Raw genomic sequence first — 23,727 nt, 5'->3', positions numbered from 1 at the left:
ATGTATAGCGCATTTCCAAGCGCCAAGCCCTGTTCTCTGGGCTGGCAATACAACAGGGTACAGACCTGTCAAAAATCTCTACTTTCATGGGGCTTGCAGCCCCGCAAGGAGAGACAGACAGATGATAAAGTAGATCTTGTGATCTACATTCATGTCATGTAAATATAGGGAGGTGGGCAGGGAGGCGGTGAGTGAGAGGCAAATCAGTTTTGAAGCTTGCCTCTGAGTATATGTATGTATTCATTCATTTAATCAGGTAAATAGTAGAAGGCAGTCTGAAGGGTTTTGAATCTCAATGATATGATGAAATGATAATTCACAAACGAGCAAAGAGTGGGGAAAAGACCGATGCCACAGAGACCGGCTAGGAGGTGACCGCACCACCCAGGACAGTTATACTTAAAGTGGACCTTTGAGTCAATTATATCATAAAGTAGAGAAAGAAGACTAAGGTGGGGGAAAACTGTCAGAATGACACTGTTTATCTGGTCCATGCCTTTCCCTAAGTCTAGAAACCCAGCATGGTTACATTGTGAAGATGACAGGGCTTCATGGAGACCTGACTCCAGAGGATAAGATGGGACCTGGATGTCACAGAGATGACAGAGCTTTGGAGCCTGGGTGATGAGGGTGGTGAGAAAAATGTGAAATTTGCACTAAGAATAATGGAAATTCAACAGAAGAGCCATCATGCTGTCCAAGTGGTGTAAAATTTTCCGAAAGTGACCAGGGGCATCCTCTCCAGTGTCAGCACTTCCGGGGAATCAGTGGTTTCTCCTCGGAGCAGGGTAGGCAACGTGAAAGGCAGACCGCCACGCCCCCTGCCCCCCAAGCGCACCTGCAGGGGCCGCACCCTCTGTTCTTTCAGCCTGGCAGCTGCAGGTGACAGCACCCACCCGCTCTGTGCTCTCCTGGCGCTAGACCCTTTTAAAGGCGCAGGCGCATGGGTTCCCAAAGCCCCTTGGTTCACAGCCAGTGAAAATTACATTCGCAGTAACTTTCTCACAGCAATCCTAGAGCAGAAGAGGCACCAAAGAGTTCCAGTGACTAGGGAGGTGGGTCCAAACCACTTCACCTGCATTTGTTGTAACGACGTAGTACCGTTTGCAAAAATGATACACACCCACCGAAAGCAAAGACACAACAGTTGTCTGTTCTCCCACATGGACATGACTGAGGGGGGGTGTGTACCTGTGCCACACGCCCTCTCAACTCTTGGCATCTTAGTTGGATCCCACCATCCTCACTTTCTGACCCAGGTTTATCTTCATGGGATAGCTGCTTTTTTTTTTTTTTTTAAACGTCTTTATTGGGGTATAATTGCTTTACAATGGTGTGTTAGTTTCTGCTTTATAACAAAGTGAATCAGTTATACATATACATATGTTCCCATATCCCCTCCCTCTTGCGTCTCCCTCCCTCCCCCCCCCCCCACCCCACCCCTCCAGGCGGTCACGAAGCACCGAGCTGATCTCCCTGTGCCGTGCGGCTGCTTCCCGCTAGCTGGGTTAGCTGCTTTTTATCACAGCCACCACAGAGAATCCGCTTTCAGGTAGATGTGAGTGGGTGAAGGGGGTGCAGCACAATCTAAGGGAGAGCTAGTAGTTCTCACAGTGTCCAGCAGAGGTCCTTGTGATTCCCTTGAAAATGTGAACTATCCCCCAGAAACGCGGGGGGGGGGGGGTTCGCCGCGGCGCCCTGGGGTGCTGCCTCGGCACACCGTTTGGGAACCATGGTGTAGGCCTGTTCTCCGCCTTCTCTTTCTTCTCCTCCAGCTTATGATACTTCTGGGCCACACCTATTTTAAGAAAGTAACTGTGGACCCAGCCCTGGCCTCAGTTTCCTCTTTTGCACTTTTAAACTGCTGGAGTGAGCGTGCAGTGATCCTCTCTGCCGGCATCTGGGATCCTACACTACTCTGGGTAAGTCAGGGCTTTGTCCTCAAGCTTATTAGTCCAGGGAATGGTTTCCAGTCCTCTCTCTTCCTTACTTCTTCTGTTTAAAGAAGTCTTGGCCCCCGTGACCTCTGGTCTCCCAGGTTAGAGCCGTTGCCGGGCTTTTAGCCATCACACTTTACCACAAGCTCGGGGCGTGAGAGTGGGAGCCAGGCCACGGGAAGGAAGGGCCTTCTGTGCCTTTGTCTCCCTGGACGCCCCTGAACTCCAGCCCAGCCCCGTGGGGATGATGCGATGCCTCTCCCACTGCATCGGAGGAAAGTGAGGCGGCCCTGCCATCCAGGTAGCAGGACAGAAACTGCACCTTTGGGGCCGCTGGCCTCCCAGTTCATGCAGAGTCTACGAGGCCATACTGCATTGAGATGGCTGGCGTAAGTAAGTGGCTCTCTGTGCTTCATGTTTAATTCAACCACTGTATTTTTAATTAATTAATTAGTTAATTAATGTATGGCCACACCATGCGGCATGTGGGATCTTAGTTCCCTCACCAGGGACTGAACGCTTGCCCCCTGCAGTGGAAGCACAGAGTCCTAACCACTGGACCCCCAGGGAAGTCCCTTTTTTTCTTTTCAACCACTATATTTTTATGAAAGTAAAACAGTGTAGCTTGTCATAGCTACACTGTTGGCAATGGAGAGGGAGAAAAATAAACACTGACCATAGAAGTGTGAAAGTGTTTTTATTTTACCTTTGATATAATTTTTCTTTTAATTTCTAAAAATTAGTTTCTTTTATTGTAATAAGCAACTGTTTTTAATTTGTAATTTAAAAACCCATCACATATCATAACACTGTACTGATTCTCCCCCCATTTTGATTTAATTTGATTTCCATATTCCCTTCTAAACTCTTTTCTACATATGTGATCACAATGTAGGTTAAATTTTAACCTCTCTTTGTTAAAAAATGACATTATAAACATTTTTTAAAAATTTAGTCACAGAATTCTTTTAGCCATCCTTAAAAATGAGTGCGTATCACTTTCAAGGTGATACTTGCGCATAATTTAAAAAGCATAACAACTAAAAAGCTCTAACATGAAACATCAGACACCTACCCCTCCTTCCTAGCATCCCTGATCCAGTTTTAGTCACCAGATCCAACCACTTTCTTATCCTCAATTTCAGTGGCTCTACAATAGTCCCTTGAATGGTACCATGTAGTTTACGCATCTACCACCCATCCTATTTTTACTTAATCGACTCACTGAACTACTGGTTGACAGCGGTGCTTCTGCAGGATTACTAATTTCTGATAGAATCCTGTTCACTATGCGAATATGTATGTGTACTCAGGGCTGCATTATCAGATCGTCTCTGCCTGCCGTTTTTTATGTCTAAATCAGTCGTATCTTGCATTTATCGTAAATGGCTACAGGCATATTGTTAGGAATACCACTTTATTATTAAACATTAATAGAACTTCTACCTCTTGCCAGTTATTTTTCCAAGCTAAAATTGTAGACGTTTGGGAATTCAGTCAAGAAGATGGAATGAAATTCGATTGTGTTTTACATCACAATGATTAAGGCAGAGCAGGTAACAGCCTGCCCTTGATCATTGTAGAGAATATTGGGTGCCTGGAAGGGGCACATTGGAAGCTGTGTACAACTTTTCTCAGCAGAAATATTTTAAGGCAATAGCCTTTTCAAAGTTGAGGATACGTTTTTCTGAAATACTCACTGAAAAGTATGTGGCTTGATGCCTATTCTATCACAATATACTTTTAAAAAATTAATAGACTTTATTTTGTAGGGCAGCTTTAGGTTTCCAGAAACACTGAGTGGAAAGTACAGAGGGTTTTCCATGTAGTACTCACCACCCCCTTGGTTTCCCTTAATTATTAACATCTTGCATAGTGTGATACATTTGTTACAATTGATGAGCCGGTATTAATACATTATGCTGAACAAAAGTCCACTGTTTTCATTGGGTTCACTTTCGGGGCTGTACATTCTGTGGGTTTTGGCAAATGTATAATGACATGTGTCCACTATTACGGTGTCATATAGAATAGTTCAGTACCCCCAAAATCCCCTGTGCTCCACCCATTCAGCTCTCCCTCTCCCTCAACTGCTGGAAACCACTGAACTTTTAACTGTTTCCATAGTTTTGCCTTTTCCAGAATGTCATAGAGTTGGAATCATGCAGTATGTAGCTTTTTCACATTGGCTTCTTTCATTTAGCAATATGCATTTAAGTTTTCTCCATGTCTTTTTATGGCTTGATAGCTCACTCCTTTTTATTGATAAATACTATTCTATTGTCTGGATGGACCACAGTTTGTTTCTCCAGTCACACCAAAGGATGTTTTGGTAGCTTCCAAGTTGTGGCAATTGTGAATAAAGCTGCTATAAGCACCTGTGGGCAGGTTTTGGTGCGAGCCGAAGTTTTCAGTTCATTTGGGTAAATACCAAGTAGTAGAATTACTGAGTCATATGTTAAGAGTATATTTAGTTTTGTAAGAAACTACCAAGCTGTTTTCTGAAGTGGCTGCACCATTCTTTGTTCCTTTCGTTCTGCCTCTTCCCCAGCCTTGGGAGGTGTCAGTGTTTTGGATTTTTGTCACTCTCATAGGTGTGTGGTGGTGTCTCATTGTTTTAATCTGCATGCCCCTCGTGACATATGATGTGGAGCATCTTTCATAGGCTTATTTGCCATTTCTCTGTCTTTGGCGAGGTGTCTTTTCAGATCTCATGCTCATTTTTTGATTGGGTTGTTTGTTTTTGTATTTTTGAGTTTTAAGAATTCTTTGTGTATTTTTGGACACTAGTCCTTTGTGTTTTGAAAAGATCTTCTCCCAGTCTGTGGCTTGTCTTTTAATTTTCTTAACAGTGTCTTTTGCAGAGCAGAAGCTTTTAATTTTAATGAAGTACAATTTATCAATTTTTTTCTTCTATGGCTCATGCGTTTGGTTTTGTATCTAAAAAGTCATCGCCAAGCCCAAGGTCATCTAGATTTTCTCCTATGTTATCTTCTAGGAGTTTTATAGTTTTGCATTTGTACATTTAGTTCTGTTATGCATTTTGAGTTAACTTTTGTAAAAGATGTAAGATCTGGGTCTAGATTAATTTTTCTTTTTGCATGTGGATGTCCAGTTTTTCCAGCCAGTACTTGTTGAAAAGGCTGTCATTTCTCCGTTGAATTGCCTTTCTGCTTTGTGAAAGATCAATTGACTCTATTTCTGGACTCTTTATTCTGTTTACTATCCTTTTAAATGAGGGTTTATTTTTGTTCCCTTCAGTGAAAATAAAATCTATTAGTAACTAATCTTGGTTTGACTTCCTTGAGTCTTAGTTTCTTCATAAGAGGGGGTGGGTAGGAGACTAGTTTGTCTGTATTTAAGTATAGCGTCAGGGTGATGATTTTCTCATAGAAAGTTTCTGGGTCTAGTCCAACAAACACCAGGTCTGTGTGCGTGTGTCTTTGTGAGTCTGTATCTTTCTGTGTGTGTAAGCAGAGTGGCAGACATCTATTGAACAAGATTTCTGGCTATGCCCTTTACATTTTATAATGGAATAGTAAACCTACCTTTCACTGATGAGTGACAAAGCATATTGTTCTGCCCCACTCTGTAACAGAAAACATCTATACTTAGGATCATTACCAGTAATTGAAACATCAGGTTTCCTGCCATGCAGCTTTCATCGGGGACATTTGGCAATGTCTGGAGACACTTCTGTTGTCATACCTGGTATCTTGTGGGTAGAAGCCAAGGATACCGCTAAGTACCCCACAGTGCACTGGACAAACCTCACAACAAATAATTTTTTGGCTCAAAATGTCAATAGTACTGAGGCTGAGAAAGCCTGTTGCAGAGAAGCAGATTTATCCACGGCATGTTTTCATCTTTGGTTTAGCCTCTAGAAAACCTAAACTTTTGGAGATTTGTGGTCTGTATCTGGCAATTGTGCAGAAACTTATGGTAAGATATAACCTTCAGCTTTTTTTCGCTGTCTTGGGCTTAGTTTCACTTTTTCTCAATTTCATAATCATTTCTATTTTTTGTTAAATCTATTTATGTAAACCTGACTGACCTCTTAAAGTAAAATTTAAATATATCATTTTATATACTTCTAAAGATAGGTGGCTGGATCATTGATCATAAAAATCTGAGGCTGGAAACAGGGTTGATGTTTCTTCCACTTCTTGGGTTGTAGTACATAATTCAGACTCTGCTTTGAATTTCCTCTTCTGGTCCTTTAAATGATACATTTCCCTGTGATACCTAAGTTTCCATGAGCTCATCTTGTTTTCATAGTGTTCCCTTTTATTTTTAAGAGAAACAAAACCAAAAATCCCCTGCTTGTTTCATCAATCCCCCGTGTCTTCCTCTGTGTGGAGTTGCTCAACTAAGAGTTATGCAAATGGAGATCGGCTTTGTGCACATTGATTCCGGGGGCGTCACTGCATCTTCGGTGTATTTGTTGTCATGAGAGCGTCGGGACCCTGGCCTCCTCTCTTACAGTTCAGCCCCTAGCCTTCCCCCAGCCTCACCAGCTCCTTCCCTGCCCCTCACCTCATTCCCATCATGGATCTGGGCACGACCCTCCAACATTCTTGGAGTCAAAGAGAAGGGGGCTTGTAGGTATCAACTGAACCTGCCTCTTGTGTACACCTGGGGACCTGAGTGCTTGTTATCTCCTGAGTCAGCCAGCAGGCCCTTGCTGTCCATCCAGAGCGTACTTGGCTGCATCTCCTGGACACTGAGCCGTTTTCCTGAGGTCTGTAACCGTCTTCATGATTGACATTTCTTTTCCTAGCAATCTTAGCAAAGGCGACGGCTCCAGCTACATCCTCCCCAGATTCTTTACTCTCACAGATTAACAGGGCTTGAAGGACCTTAGGCCATGGGTTCAGATTCTCTTGTCTTAAAATTTTTATCCATTTTTGTACAAGTTTATGTATGTGTGTGTATATTACATGTTTTATATATATACATATATATATAATAAAGACACGTATATATGTGTGTGTTCTATATACATATATATAATTTACACAAAATGAAAAACATCTTTTAAAATTTTAGAATAAGGGTAGTTAATTACCCTTATATAATAATGTGACCTAAGGTCCTTCCGACTCTGATATGTGTGTGTATACATATATATATATATCCGTGAATAAGAAATTATATATATGTATATAAAATGTGTATATGTATATAATTGTATATATCTAAATATATATAACGTATATATATAATTTCCTATTCACAGATATATATATGATAGGAAGATGAAAAGGGCAAACCCCAAAATACCTGCAGCCCCATCACCTGTAGATGAACATTGTGATGTTTTCGGATTTTTCTTCCTAGACTCTTTTCCTGCCTATTTATATCTTTTCCCCTCACAAAAATGGTATTATGCTATATGTATTGTTTCTTAGCTTAAATATATTGTGAATATCTTTTTATGTCAACAAATATAATGTACAATATTTTAGTGACCAATAGTACTCTTTCGTGTTGAGGTAACATCTTCTAGATCAATTTTACAAAGGCCAGTTGCCTAAAGGCCAATTTGATGAATTTATCAAGTGTTTCAATTTACCAGAAGATGTGTTTCTTTTAACTACTTGAATATTATTTCTATTTTTTAAAGAAACTTTATGCATTTTTAATGTTCTCCTGCTAGTTCTTCAAATGGCATATCAAGTATGAGGGTTGTGCAATTAAAAAACTAAATTTTTTTTTTTTTTTTTTGTGGTATGCGAGCCTCTCACTGTTGTGGCCTCTCCCGTTGCGGAGCACAGGCTCCAGATGCGCAGGCTCAGTGGCCATGGCTCACTGGCCTAGCCGCTCTGCGGCATGTGGGATCTTCCTGGACCGGGGCACGAACCCGTGTCCCCTGCATCGGCAGGCGGACTCTCAACAACTGCGCCACCAGGGAAGCCCTAAAATTTTAATATAAGTTTAGATTTAAATTTAGAAGCATCAGAAAGAAATTGGAAGTGATCAAACATTCCCAACACATATAGCATGCTAAAACTCTGGATTCTACAGAGAAATGAAGCTGTGTTGATCTGTCAGCTGTTTGTAAAATCATTTGATATGAAAGGATGGAACAGCTTTGAGATGCAGAAAGGAAGTGAAGGTGTGTAGAGGAATTTCTAGAAAGAAGCAGAAGACTTGAGCCTCAAACATAACCAAAAACATGTTACTAGGGTCAAAGAATTTTTAGAAATTAGCTTAAAATCCTAAAAACGTAAAGATAAAGTTAAGAAATGAACTAGGAAACTACAGAAACAACCATATCTCATATTACATTTAAGCTACTAGTTACTATTTCTAAAATTACATCCATAAACATTTTAATTTCATTTCTAAAAGATAGAGAATCATTTTTCAACATAAATTTAATACCATTATTAAACGTAACAATAATTCCTACTGTTATCAAATATTCAGTAAATGATCAAATTTCTCCGGTTATCTCATAATTATTCTTAATAATTAGGCTACTAATTACTAATAACTAAGGCTAATATAGTTCTAAGAAGACTCAACTATCCTTAGTTTCTAAAAATAGATCATTCCTTAAAAAAGCATCATAGATGGACCTAGAGTCTGTCGTACAGAGTGAAGTAAGTCAGAAAGAGACAAACCAATACCGTACGCTAACACATATATATGGAATCTAAAAAAAAAAAAAGGTTCTGATGAACCTAGGGGCAGGACAGTAATAAAGATGCAGACAAAGAGAACAGACTTGAGGACACGGGGAAGGGGGGAAAGGTAAGCTGGGACGAAGTGAGAGAGTAGCATTGACATATACGCACTACCAAATGTAAAATAGATAGCTAGTGGGAAGCAGCTGCATAGCACAGGGAGATCAGCTCGGTGCTTTGTGACCACCTAGAGGGATGGGATAGGGAGGGTGGGAGGGAGACGCAAGAGGGAGGGGATATGGGGATGTATGTATATGTATAGCTGATTCACTTTGTTATACAGCAGAAACTAACATACCCTTGTAAAGCAATTATACTCCAATAAAGATGTTAAAAAAAAAGCATCACAGAAATCTTCAAAAGCTTTTAAAACAATTACATTTGATAAGAATTGTTATACCCTTAAGCTGATGAAAACTAACACAAACCGTCAGTAAACTAAGCTGTTAAAACATCCCATCAAATATGAAATTATATACACCTCACAAATAGTTAAAAGATACAAATTTTGATAAACTGGTCATCTTGTAAAATGAAAATCCTCAGAAAACTGGCTTTGGGTGAAATGAATTTCAAGAACTGTTCTACATTTATTTAACCAATGACCTATTATTTGGCAAACAAGTCTATTTTTTCTGTTTTTAATTTTTTTTTAATTGAAGTACAGTTGATTTACAATGTTGTGTTAGTTTCAGGTGTATATGATAAAAATATGTATCATTTTTTAAGATTCCACATATAAGCGATATCATATGCTATTTGTCTTTCTCTGTCTGACTTACTCCACTTAGTATGATAATCTCTCCATACTGCAAGTGACATTATTTCCTTCTTTTTTAAGGCTGAGTAGTATCCCATTGTTTACACGTACCACATCTTCTTTATCCATTTGTCTGTTGATGGACATTTAGGTCGCTTCCATGTCAAGCAAGTCTATTTCTAATTGGATGGGATTACAAACAGTCTCACAATAAAAATCGTTTTCTACAGAGCTTTGTGTAACTGCCCACTTATTTTCTTAGAAATCACTTATTTATGGAGGTGAGGATTTGTTGGGAAGTGGATACATTTTAAAGACCTTGATAAGTGTTGTCAAGGTGAAGACTGTCACTTACTCTCTCCCGCCAAGCCCAGCAATTTCAATTCATGGTGAGGAGATTAGAGGCCAGAGATGGGAGTGGTTTTGTCAATCATTATAGGACAGTCCAGGCTGGACCCAGCAGTCAGGTGTCCCAACTCCTAACTTCCCTGCACTTCTCGTGACCTCTCCACTCTCTCTTCCAGGCAAGAGCTGAGTTACTCTTCCACTTTCTCTGTCCTGGACACCAAACCTCCAGGTCTTTGAACCTCATCTATCTCTGGAGTTGTCTTGCACTTCTTTTCTGGACTTATTCTAATACATGTAGTGATTAAAACTGTACTGGTTTATTAAAGTTCTAATAAACGCAGTCAAGTTGCTGTATTTACGCATCATTATTTCAAAATATCTTCGTGTCAGGTTGGCTTTACATTTTTATGCTACACATTCGTATTATAGTTCACTCCTAACCACTGGGTCTTCCTGCAGCCGTGCCTGTGTCTTAAAGCACATAATAAAGAAATGGTTTCAAACCAGATAAAGACATCAGCAAACTCGAGATAAATTAAAATGTATCAGATTTTGATCACAAAGGCATAAAGAAAAGTTAATGAAGAAGAAATCAGCCATACTGCAGTGGATCTCTCATTTCTGGTTGGGGGGGGAACTTTTTAAAATTAATTTTTTATTGATACACTTCAGATACCATCAATTTACCCTTTTAAGGTGTGCAATTGAGTGGTCTTTAGTGTATCCATGAGTTGTAAAACCATCACCACTATCTAATTCCAGAACCTACTGCATCTTGTGTGCAGCAGGCATGCAGACTTTACAATTACAACTCAGCTGTGCAAAGAAAGCAAGAAAGCAAGCTTCACATTGTCTAACTCTTCTGTCTCCAGTGCTCTGAGTAGCAGCAGGTGGAAAAATGGCCTTCAGTTTGCCAAGTGGATTCAGATCTTTTCCATTTTAAATAGTCTCTTTTCCATCACGACTCTATTCCTTTAAGAGAAGAGCTTGGTCCTTCACATTTCTTCTGCTCCTTTCCAAGATGTAGGTAGATGCAGGTTTCTCTTGTGTTACTTGGGGAGAGAGAAGCCATAGATTCTCTCCATGTTCTTGGTGTGCCTGCTAATAGGACCGGCACTGCTGACTAGGGGGGAATGTTACACTGACACCCGCCCCCCAAGCAAATGGATCACATTAGGACAGTGGGAAACACATGGATCTCCTTCAAACCTTCAACAGGCTGGGTGAGGGGAGGCTTGTCTTGACATCTCCTTTCCTTCATGCTCCACCGTGTGGGAGACCCAAAGCAGGGAGGGGACCTGGAACCATCTAGATAGTCTTAAAGCCACTTCCCACCCCACCCCCTTACTCAGCTGGTTCTTAATAGCAAAAGTGGATGTTTCCTACATAGAAAACAAACTTACAGTTACCAGGGAGTAAGGGGGGAGGGATAAACTAGGAGATTGGGATTGACGTATACACACTACTATATATAAAACAGACAGCTAATAAGGACCTACTGTAGAGCACAGGGAACTCTACTCAATACTCTGTGACGACCCATATGGGAAAAGAATTTAAAAAAGAGTGGATATATGTATATGAATAACTGATTCACTTTGCTGTACCCCTGAAACTAACACAACATTGTAAACCAGCTATACTCCAATAAAAATTAATTAAATAACAATAATAGTAATAAAGAGGGCTTCCCTGGTGGCGCAGTGGTTGAGAGTCCGCCTGCCGATGCGGGGGACACGGATTCGTGCCCCGGTCCGGGAAGATCCCACATGCCGCGGAGCGGCTGGGCCCGTGAGCCATGGCCGCTGAGCCTGCGCGTCCGGAGCCTGTGCTCCGCAACGGGGGAGGCCACAACAGTGAGAGGCCCGCGTACTGCAAAAAAAAAAAAAAAAAAAAATAGTAATAAAGAAATGACATAGAAGCAAGAAAGCCAGAGATGCTCAGTTAAAAAAAAAAACGTGGATGGGGGATGGCTGCCCCCTTGGACACTGATTCAATACCAGTCCTAGTCTTTCCAGTGCTCTCTTCTTCAGACTCCTGTTTCTCATTCTTGTAAATCAAGAGTACTTCTTTTAAATCACATCGCCCTTCCTTCAAGGGGGAGCCCGATGGCTCAAACTTAGTCACAGACTGGAGGTGAAATTCATGCCACAGGAGCAGCTCTGTGGGCCAAGTCGTCAAAGCCTTGCTCTTGGTATGGAACCTCAAGGAGAACTGGGAGCTGGGGATTGCCAAGTACCGAAATGACATTGACTTAGTTGCCCCAAGACAGTGTTCTTGTTTCATAAGGTATTTAGACCTTAGGGAGGGCTTTATAGTAGAGGCTGGTCAAGTAAGAAAGCCAGGCTCTGCGCCTCTGGAGCCCGTGCTCCGCAACAAGAGAGAGCGCGATAGTGAGAGGCCCGCGCACCGTGATGAAGAGTGGCCCCTGCTCGCCGCAACTGGAGAAAGCCCTCACACAGAAACGAGACCCAACACAGCCAAAAATAAATAAATAAAATTTTTTTTAAAAAAGGCAAAATTCCTTTAAAAAAAAAAAAAGAAAGCCAGGCTCTGGAGCCAGGTGGACCTGGGTTACCAGCTTTCCAACTGTGTTGATAATGGCTTTCTGGGTGATTTTATTGAGGAAAAATATCAAGAATGTATGAAAATGATTACCATGGTGTTTACTTAGTTGCCTAAGTAAAGAGAGTCTGGCTATACCCTTTTCAATTCTATCTCTTGCAAAAGGAATTTAGGAAAATTGACAAAAGAAAGACAACTACTTAGGTTGGAGTTGATGGCATTGGTCGTGGAGTTAATTCTGGCACTCTCTCCTCTTCTGCCCTCCCACGGACACCTGTGAGTCTTTTCTGACCCCTTTTCTTTCTGATAAGTAGTTTGGAGAAAACATCGCAACTCCTCCGTGGACTTTGCTTCTCTAAAAATGCCTCCAAAGTCTCATCCTTGAAAGTAAAGTAAGAAGGAAAACAATCAAAGTGTGTCTAAAAGGTTTCTTTTTGGGTGGGCAAAGTACATCTCTTGAGTTATGCAACTGGTTGCAGACTGCATGGATGAGAATTGTTTTAGGACGAGTCCCTGTGAATGACCCTTGAACCAACTCAACTTGGAAGCTCAAGGCCACTTTTGTCTGGGGGATTGTTACCACCCATCTCCACGGCCTTGGGGCTTCCTGTCTCTTTCTAGGCCCCCTAACTCAGAAAACTCTTTTGGAGATGAGCTCCCTCCACAGTCATGCAGGAGGCTTGGGTGGATAGAAGTGCAGCTTCAAGGCCGATGGGCCAAGGTCCACTTTAACGGGGACCTTTGATCACCAGGCACAGGTCCATCTGTCGGAGTAGCATCCTGGTATGCGCTGTGCCAGGCTCAGAGCAAGCAATTCCACCTCCTTCTCTTTTTTTCCCACGCGCCGCCAGTCTCCTACCCTAGAGATGTTTCTGGTTACTCCAGAACACGACCACTTGATGTTGCAAGGTCAGGCAAGAGAAGGGCGGTGACAGGATGGATACTTCAGAGCCTGTGGATGAGTCATTCACTTGCTGCTGGGAAAACGCAATGCAAATTTACGAACTCAGCTTGGGAAATTGCAGTGAAGTGGAAAAAAAATGTTTTAAATTTCTTTTCGGCTGCTAGGATAAAGGCAGAAAATGCATCAGTCGTCAAAAAACAAAATGCGTGAGTCGTAATAAAAATAAAAACAAAAACACTTTCTTTTGTAGCACTTTGTAAAGGCAAGAAATTTAGGTTCTCGGGGGTTATATTCTAGTACCTTTGTTTTTAAATTTTAAGGTCTAGGATTGTGTGAAATAGCTGTTAAAACGTGGATTCAGATTTTATAGGGGAAGTGGCATCCAATTTCCTGTTTTTTATTTCTTTAAGCTCTCAGAATATGAGAAATTGGTGATTTAAAAATCTTTGTATAGCCGAGAGGGAGGTGAATTTGTATGGACTTCAGGTTGAAATAGACATGATGGAATATCTTTTAAACTTGTGAAACTTACGATGAATAACAAAATATTACCCAAAATGTATATTATACAAATCCAAACTCAGGAACCTCTTTCACTACACAATTCCTTCGCTTCTTCCTTAATGACAGAGTAATACACACATTTACATTCAGGTCATCATGTTATAAAAGTGGACAGCAGAGTAACATGGCATATAGGGTGCCTTGCCCCGAAGAGGGGAGGGGGCAGAGAAGGAGAAAATGCAAGTGGCCCATGTGTCAGCCTGAGGCTGAGATGGGAGATGTGCTTCTGCTGTTCCCTGTTTGGGGTGAGGTGGGGTTTCCTTGTGCTTCTCATCATGGGATTGTTTCTCTTCCAATGTTGGAGGGAAAACTGGCATTTGGACCACATTTATTTATGTAGTTAACAAAGATCTATCTAGCTCTTACTGTGTGCTGCTTTAAGTATACTTCTAAGCACTTTACAGGTATTAACTGATTTAACTCATCTAATCCTCATAACAACCTAATGAGCTCGATGAAGTTATCTCCATTTTTTCAGAAGGAAACTGAAGCATAGAGGTTAGGCCACTTGCCCAGGTTCACACAGTTAATAATTGAGGGACCCAGGATCTGAGTTTAGCAATCCAACTTCACAGTCCTTTACTCCAAAATATTTTGCAAACTGTGGTGTCTTCCTTAGGAATTTTTAAGAGAAAATTTCTGTATACGATCGGGCACCTTACAAGTGGACTTCAGAACCCAACCAACACGGTAGTGGGTATCCTTTCAGGCTTTTTTCTGTGGACATTCAATATATATGGGCATGTGTGTGTGCGTATATATGTGTATATACTGATTGGTTATATAAATTGATTGATAGATATGATTTTTTTTCAGTCAATAATGATTGGTGGTCAAGAACATTCAAATTATACAAATCTCTCCTTTTACCCCACTTCAGTCTCATAATATGTCAGTTTGGTCTCATTTAATGGACTCTCCCCTATTGATGGACACCTCGTCTCTGTCTGTAGTATAAATAAGACTGATATGAACATTCGTTTATATTCCCTTTGTGACAGAGGGTTGCCCACTGTCTCTGTCTCATTAGATCACCTCCTCGGGCTTATGTGTGAACATCCCAGGGTTGTATTTGCATGTCAGACACTCAGGTATTATTATGAGTAACTCAGAGTCTCCACATGTAAAATGTGCCTTCATTTACTGTTAAACAAACAAACAAAAAATTTGAAGACGTTGTCATCTACATCGTCCACAGCACTTTATGTAAAGCCCCTCATACACAACTTTAGAATTCTCATGCCGGGGCCGCCCTGTCTGGTGAGGCAGGTCAGCTTCCCCTTTCCCTGGTGCAAGCGCGATGCTGCGGGCTTTCCTCTGGCTCCTCCTGCCAGGAAGCCTGCTACCCCGCAAACCTGGTGCCCACCTGCTTCCACATTTGCATCCTCCTCTTCTCCTTGCCTCGAGTTTTCTGTTTCCAGTTTATTAAACTCACTTTTTGTAAAAGCATTTCAGATCCTTTTGAGAAATAAGAGGCTATAAAAACAATCTCTTTAGCATTATTAATAAGGAGATAAAATGCATGTTTCAAAATAGCCATTGTTTGGCAACATGGTAATTTTTAAAAAAAAGAAAAAGCACAGACTTTAGGCTAAAACTATGTGAGTCCACCATTCACTTGTGCAATGGCTTTAGGCCAGCCATTTAATCTCTGCAAGGCTCAGTTTACTCCTCTGTAAAGTGGGGTTAATAATACCTGGGTCATGGGGTTTCTTCGAGGATTAAATGAGATGCTCAGAAAATTACAAATGTTTAATTGAAAAATACTAAGGTGTGAATCATTGTAAAGCGTAGCTCCTGTCACTTGCAAACACATAACTGTGCTCTCAGTTTTTGTTGGAGGTGCATGTGTTTTGTGCTTTTCTGGTACCTTCGTACAGTGAAAAGAATTGAGGACCTGGTGTGAGCTGGTGGTGTTTATCCCCTGACGCAGCAAGATGCTCTCTGAGCTTTTTTGCTGGAGTGTTTGAATTGCAGGGACCCAAACTCAAAGCTCAGTGCTAGTGGGTTAGGGTCTTCCTCTACAGTACGTACTTTTGGTTCTCAATTATCCATGTGATGGGGGAGGGGAAATCATGACATAAGCGTAAATAAACGATAATCTGCAGGTTATATCACCTCCTCACACATCCACCTGCTTTTTATTTTCATTCTCCGTCTTCCTTCCCACGGAGCGGGCCCTCGGACAATCGCCGTCACCCCTTCAGAGGTCTGAGTCACCGATTCCTCGCTCTGCGCCCTGTAACGAAGACCCACAAAGTGCTTTTCTAATTTCATCTCCTGCCTTCACACGCAAACACGTGCGCGCACACATACACACTACAGGGGTTCCTAATATTTTGGAAAAAAATTTTTTTTCATAAAGTTGTTCGTACCATCCTCCTATTTTCTCCCTTATCCGACTTTTTAGTTTAAAAATTTCGAATCTACAGAAAAGAAAGAATACCCTCACCTAGATTCACTAATTTTTTTTTTACTGTTTTGCCACATCTGTCCCCTCCTCTTGTTCCCCTGGCCCCCTTTCTCTTTTTCATTTTGGCGGAAGTGTTGAAAGTTGCAAATATCCTGAGCTTGCATCCCTACCCGCCTCGCGCGCTTCTCCTCTGATGTGGACCTTCTCCTGTGTGACCGCAGTACCGTCATCACGCCTTTAAAGCGCGCAGTTGCCCACGATCATGTTCACACGTATTCAGGTTTCCCCAAGGATCCAGCCACGTGTCCTCCCCCTCCCCCCCATTCATTCAAAGCTCATTCAAGATAGAGCTCCTCCCCTTCTCCTCCCTTGTCCTTTTTTTTTTTTTTTTTGCGGTATGCGGGCCTGTCACTGTTGTGGCCTTTCCCGTTGCGGAGCACAGGCTCCGGACGCGCAGGCCCAGCGGCCATGGCTCACGGGCCCAGCCGCTCCGCGGCATGTGGGATCTTCCCGGACCGGGGCATGAACCCCGTGTCCCCTGCATCGGCAGGCAGACTCTCAACCACTGCGCCACCAGGGAAGCCCTCCCCTGTCCTTTTTGAGGCGCCCAGCTTCTGGCACATCGTGGATTTGTCTGATCGTTTTGTTCCTCTAACCTCTGTGTTTCCTATAAACTAGAAGTTAGTGCTAGAGGTCTCTGTCCCTCTGTCTCTAATAAAAACACAACGGCCAGGGCGGGGGCGTCTCCTTTCCTTTTGCTCGCCCACCTTGAGCAGGAGTGGTTGGGATGAGCATGCTGGAAGCCCCGAGTGCTTGTTGGTCCCTCCATTCCTTCCGTGAACCCTCGGAGCACCTGCTCTGAGCAGGCACGTGGCAATAAAGCGTGAAGAGTGGGCAGAGGGGTGACCTTTTCAGTAGGGTGGCTGGGAAGACCTGTTGGGGAGGTAACATTTGGGTCCAGATCTGGAAAAAAGAGAGTGGAAAAGCGGGCTCGGGGAAAGCCGGGCTGCCTGGGCCGGGTGCGCGTGCCTCCCGGGGACCCGCCGGACTCCTCCTCTCGCAGCTCGGGGCGCAATCGGGGGTCCGCGCGGGGTGGCCTTTTCCGCTACCGAGTTCCCTCTTTCAGGCATCACCGTTTTAATGCGGATGATTTAAACACAGCTTCTTTGGAGGATGAGGGTGGGACTGGTCTGAAGAGAACTCCCCTGTTTATTTACAGATCAACTAGAAAACCCATCTCCATTTCAGAAGCTTTAGCAAATGAAAAAAAAAACCAAAAAACTGTCCTATTTTGAGTCAGAGGAGTACTTGCTTCCCCTTTATTTTGGGAACTACAGCTCGCTAGTTTCAGAAAGGGGTGTGACTGTCCTTAGAGGCTTCCTACGTCAACCAATGAAATGATAAACAAGGTGAAGTTCGCAGACCTCCTGGAAGCCTGCAGGACCAAACGCAGGATGAGCTAGGGCGACAATGCAGAGAGGATGACAGTTCAGAGAAGAGCCCCTGAGGTTTCTCTGTACAACAGGAGGTATTCCGAATTCCCACCTCCCGCCTTCCCCACGCGGAACCATCCATCTATCGTCCTCTAAAGTTCTAGGCAGGGGTCCGCCTTGGCAGTGTTTCAGAATGGCACAGATCACTGGGGAGCACCCGCCCCTCGCCCCCCTCCCCGGGCCCAGGAGAACTTCCTGGACTGTGTCCAGGGAATCTGTTCTGTGAGCCTAGACGATTCTGGTGTGCCTTCAGGTTTGGGAACGCTGCCTTCTAAGACCTTCTAATGGAGCTCATAACAGATTTTGTTTTGCTTTCAATGTATAAATTTGACCATGAGGCTGTACTGTACGGCAATATTCGTATTCGATTTCAGTTTTAAAATCATCTTTGGAGTCCCCAGAGTGCTTTGGGTGGTGCTGTACACATCCTAGTGTTAACTGAGTAGACGAATAAGAGTGTAGCATTTAGAGGGGTGGCTCCGCCTGTCTGGTTGCCCGCACAAGCCCCCCCACCCCGCCCCTGTCGGGTTCTTCCCTGAAGCCTTAGGCTTGCTGATGGCCCCCTTTTGTGCCTCTGGCTCGGACGTCTCTCCTGGTTTCCAGGCTCACTAGTCTCACTGAGAGGTGTACAGGGTGTGATGGTTTGGGTGTTCCTGCAAGCATCTTTTCTCCGTACCTGTGCCTCCTCTTATTTCCAGTCTTGGCGAAGGCCACCTCCATTGCCCCAGGCCCCAAGCCGCTTTTGGTTAGAGCCAGATTCCATGCCCTCTGCCTCTTACTCACGCTTGCCTCTGAAGCCCCAGGTCCCCTCACTTCACCTTGCACAGCGACATTTGTCTTCAGCTTTGCCTCCCTCTCCAGCCCAACTCCCGGACTTCCCTCCTTGTTCCCTGAAGGGGTCAGCTTGAACTAGTTCCCTGAAGGGCTCAACCTGAACTAGTTCCCTTAAGGGGTCAGCTTGAACTAGTTCTCTGAAGGGCTCAACTTGAACTAGTTCCCTTAAGCGGTCAGCTTGAACTAGTTCCCTGAAGGGACCTTGTTATCTCAGGGCCAATACTTTGCATGTGAAGTTCCTTCTTCCTGGAATCCCTTTACTGACTTTGCCACCTGGCTGACATCACTCCCATTTTGACTCACAGAGCATTTCCTTCATGACACTTCCCTGCCCACATCCTTTTCCTCTTGCCTGAGTGCGATGTCTTTTCCTATGTCCTGTGCAGCCTCTGTCATTGACTTGCCACATTGTATTGTAATTTTAATTCACCCATCTTTGCCGCAAGAATATGAGTGTCTTTAGGGCAGGAATCATATCTTGCTGACATAAAACTGATGCTCAATAGATAGTTTTTGAATGAATGAATGAACAAATGTATGAACAAGCAGCCAGTTTGTGAACAGTATCCACCTTTGAGTTTGTTAAACCATCCGCAATGAAGAATAAAAGCGTATTTTTTTAACTCTTCGTTAATGGAGAGATTTTGGTGTCTTGAAGCCAGATCTGGAATGGTAAAACAATGCCATGGCTTTTGTATTCCAACAGGAACTATGGGATGTATAAAATCAAAAAGGAAAGACAATCTGAAAGACGATGGAATAGATTTGAAGACTCAACCAGTACGTAATACTGACCGAACTATTTATGTGAGAGATCCAACGTCCAATAAACAGCAAAGGCCAGTAAGTAGATAGTCTCAGGGGAGCATTCCCACAGCAGGATCAAAGCATGGCTGCGTAATTTAAACACCAAATCTGTACCATGTGCATGCAAAAAAAAAAAAGAAATCATGTCAATTACTTGGGCCTCCAATAATTTTCGATATGCTTTGTAACTTAATCCTTTAAAGAGCTTATAAATATTTTCAGGATAACCGGGCCACTTAATGTACAATAAAGGGGGCTTTGGTCACCTTCTTATGTGTGGAGATAATCGCCTTTCCTATCCCTGGTGTGAAGACCCATTCTTTATATGTAAAGATATGTATCTGAGCTGGTGTGACTTAGGATAGGGAATGAGACTAGAAGGAAATGCTGGATTCAGGTCAGAAGCCAAAACAGGCCCTTTGGTGTATCATACTTTATCCCATCTCGTTGTTCTTTAATTAATTCAAAATAGTACAAACACTGAAGTTGTCATGACTTATTACAAAGGATTAAAAGACTGTTTTTTTAAAAAACGCACAACTAATTCTGCCTTCTAACCTCACACAGATGTCTGTACCAACATTTTTATATGAGTGATGTGCTGTTTGATGCATCTAAGAAATGCTTGGCAAATGAAGGACTAATGCCGCATTTCATGGGAGAGAGGAACAGAGTTTTGGATAATTACAACCTTAAATGCACTTTATTTCAGATTTTATATCCTCTCCATCTATTCACTCACTATATGTATGTATGTATATCTCCCATTGCCTGGTTTTTATGGAATTCCTCAGCATTTAAGCTGGAAGTAGCTTATTCCACGTTAGCCCAAATGCCTTCATTAAGAGTTTTCATAGTTCCTCTAATCTGACATGTTTCTGAATGCCTTGGCATTCCAGAAGTATGTTATTGTTGTCACGGCCTCTCTGCCAGCTCTCTCCCCCTCATTCCCCATTATACTGCAGGTTGACGTGTGCCAAAGTCACATGTCACCATTGAAATTGATCAGTCACTGTTGGCCTTCTTAAAAAGAAGTGGAGGGCTTCCCTGGTGGCGCAGTGGTTGAGAGTCTGCCTGCCGATGCAAGGGACACGGGTTCGTGCCCCGGTCCGGGAGGATCCCACATGCTGCGGAGCGGCTGGGCCCGTGAGCCGTGGCCACTGAGCCTGCGCGTCCAGAGCCTGTGCTCCACAACAGGAGAGGCCGCGATAGTGAGAGGCCCGCGTACCGCAAAAAAAAAAAAAAAAAAAAAAAGAAGTGGAGATGAAGAGTGAATACATTATGCTATTAATTACCATACTTGATATTTCTAGACATTAACATTGTAATTTTATATATAGAAACTCAAAAGGTATAAGATTATTGATAACTTTAATAATTTAGTGATCATAAATATGTAAATGTAATATTTAAAAACATCGCATAAATAGGTATAGATGTGGAACTATTCTATGGAAATATGACTAATAGAAAGTGAAATGATATAGGAATTGGACTCACAAATAGTTTTCTTATTACAGACTTCAAAGTTCTCATAAAAAGGATCTGGCTTTTTCTGGTATCATGTGCTATAGATTTTACATGCTTTAAAACCCCCATTTTTCTTACGTGATGAAAGAAGATGTCCTGTATTCAGAAAAGCAAAGGAAAACGGTACAAACTTATGCACCGTTTTCCCTCTTCTTAAGAGTAAAGGAGGTTAAAAATTAAGTTAGAAAGCAGAAGTAGTAAACATGTTTGAAGCCTCTCAGTTCCGTCCCACACACCGGGAGCGCTTCCTTGTGCCTTCTGTGGTCACAGATGCCCTTGTTTATGAACCAGACAGTTGGCCTTATTCCATAGATAACACTCAGCTCCGGCCAGACGTGTCCAAAATCCACCCCTGGATTGATTACAGGCGGTGTGATGTGACATCAAGGCTGAACTGATGCAACTTCAACAACACTAAGGAAAAGACATTTTAAAGAAAAAGAGTGATGATAGATGAGTTCCATACACGTGTTTTTGTCTTATAAAAAGTGTGTTAAAACATTTGTCAATTAAGGACTCTTTGATATTTGAAAATCAGCTTGCTGCTTTCAAAATGATTTAGTCAGTTTCTCATCTTGTTTCCTCTAATAACTCATTTAAAGTTGATCATGCATCCTAATTTTGCACATCTAAATGAGCTTAAAAATCGGTGTAAAGCTTCTTGAAATCAGCATTGAAGGATAACATGGACCCAAGATTTTCTGATACCAGAAGAACGTAATGCCCCCCCACCCCCGGAGATATTACGGGCTGACTTTCATCAGAAATTTAAGTTTCAGTACAAACTGTTTTGGTCCGCATTCCACCAGATCACTTTAATCAAGGAGAAACATGATTTGTGGGTGTAAGCCTCTGACAGTACCTTCTCTAAAAGAAGCTCAAGAGGTCTTTACACATCCTCCCCACGGTCACTGAGGGAAAAAGGGATTTGATTTAAAAGGTGATTGAGGTGGGCTTTGTGCCACCAGACCCTTCCTGATAATTCATCTCTCAACTAAAATAACAGGGATGCCATCTGTCCCCATAACAGAATCAGGGTCGGCCACAGGAAGCCTGGATCTGTTAGCACTTGTTCTCAGCTGCTAGAGACCGAGCCCTGACTGCAGTTTTTAAGACAAGTCTGGGAGTTGTGAAGATCCGCAGTCCTGGGCCGGTGGCACTTCCACAAGGTCACCAGGGCCCCAGGTGACCCCCCAGGGCCCCTCTCTATCTTTTTTCTCTGCTGTCTCTGGTGACTGGTTTCCATATTGCTGAGACCCCCATTCGTCACCTTCTTCTAGGCAGAAAGAAGAGGGCCAGGGGCTACGAGAGTCAGGCCCAAAGCCCCACACGACCTGCTTGCAGATAAACTCCTTCCACATCTGCATAGAATGCTAGAGAATCAGAAAGCATCACCATTTAGCTGGGCACATTGCCTCCCCCAATAATATTAGGGGTCTGGTACCAAATCAGAGGGAGGGTGCTGAATGGGTCAGCAGCTCGCAGCCACTGGCCAGAGCCCTGGTCATTTCCTGCCGCCAGGCCCGTGGCCGCTGGAGAAGGAAAAGCCATTCCCTGGGCTGCGGAGGTCAGGACACAGCTCCACAGGACTGCTCGTCAGTACTCCTTTCTGGCTTAATGAATTAACAAATCTAAACCCCATTCGCTTCTGTTAGAAAATGATGCAACATTCAACACGAATGTAAGCGTCAAAAGCTAAACATAAAAATGTATTTTTCTAACAAATATTCTCTCGTAGGTTGCAGACTCTCAGCTTTTACCAGGACAGAGGTTTCAAAATAAAGGTATGTTTTCACGACATCTTGGACATTTCTTTACTGTTAGAGCCTCTGTGAAGTAGTTGTCCTGGATGTTTCTGTTGATTTTTTTTTTTATTGTGAAAACATATACATAGCCTAGAATTTATCGTCTTAACCATCAAAGTGTTCAGTTCAGTAGCACTAAGTACCTCCACACTGTTGTGCAACCATCACCTCCATCCATTTCCAGAACTTTCCTTCATCCCAAACTGAAACTCTGTGCCCATCAAACGTGGAACTCCCGTCCCTCCTCCTCCCAGCTTCTGGTAGTCACCATTCTGCATTCTGTCTCTATGAGTTGGACGACTCCAGGAATCTCGCTTAAGTGGAATCAAGCAGTATTTGTCCTTTAGTGGCTGGCTTTTGTCACTTAGCGTCATGCCTTCAAGGTTCATCCATGTTGTGGCATCCGTCAGAATTTTCCTCCTTTTTAAGGCTGAATAATATTCTGTTGTATGTATAGACCACATTTTGTTTATCCATTCATCACAGTGTGTTTGGATTGTTTCCTCCTTTTAGCTTTTGTAAATAACTCTGCTATGAGCATGGGTGTATCATTTCGTAAACCTAGAGTTGGAAGTTATTGTGGTCGTAGGTCTATGTGATTTGAGATAACAAACACTGTACCGGTGTGTGCAGTATATGACCGACCATGGACCGTGTGGGCCCCGAGCCCCACTAGGAAGGAAGCAGGTCTTTATTCCAGCTGCCCGTCTCTCGGTGCCTCACTGCATCCTTTGTGCCCCATGACACGTGAATTTGTTACAACATTTCTGCTGTGGATTCTCAAAGGTCTTCGCCTGCATTCTTCATTTTCAGATCCAGAGGAGCAAGGAGACATCGTGGTCGCATTGTACCCCTATGATGGCATCCACCCAGACGACTTGTCCTTCAAGAAAGGAGAGAAGATGAAAGTCCTGGAGGAGTAAGTGCGCCCAGGCATCCCCCACCCCCGCCTGCTGCCCTGGCTTGGCCGCCAGCAGCACAATGCAGCAGACACCCCTCTGGGGTGGACATGGGGCCCCCAGCCTCCTTGCTGCCCGAAGGAGCAGGGCTAGAGAGATTTTCCTCTTAGGCTTTG

At 43.0% G+C, this 23,727-nt stretch overlaps 1 protein-coding gene across 5 annotated transcripts in view; it reads left to right on the top strand.

Moving 5' to 3' along the window:
• Window positions 1-23,727, top strand: part of LYN (LYN proto-oncogene, Src family tyrosine kinase) — a 111,254-nt gene that overhangs the window by 35,718 nt on the left and 51,809 nt on the right. For 3 of the 5 annotated variants that reach the window (XM_029222769.1, XM_029222770.1, XM_029222768.1), the window contains exons 2-4: window positions 19,217-19,353; window positions 22,586-22,631; window positions 23,466-23,571. In XM_029222769.1, the coding sequence (XP_029078602.1) occupies window positions 19,222-19,353; window positions 22,586-22,631; window positions 23,466-23,571 (284 nt within the window). In that variant the 5' untranslated portion in view covers window positions 19,217-19,221. The remainder of the gene's footprint in view (window positions 1-19,216; window positions 19,354-22,585; window positions 22,632-23,465; window positions 23,572-23,727) is intronic. The other 2 variants (XM_029222772.1, XM_029222771.1) reach the window with 1 other exon arrangement.

Source organism: Monodon monoceros, unplaced genomic scaffold (assembly GCF_005190385.1).
Source record: "Monodon monoceros isolate NGI ecotype Baffin Bay Population unplaced genomic scaffold, NGI_Narwhal_1 Super_Scaffold_14, whole genome shotgun sequence".
Lineage (NCBI taxonomy): Eukaryota > Metazoa > Chordata > Mammalia > Artiodactyla > Monodontidae > Monodon > Monodon monoceros.
This window is presented reverse-complemented; position numbering and strand designations above follow the sequence as displayed.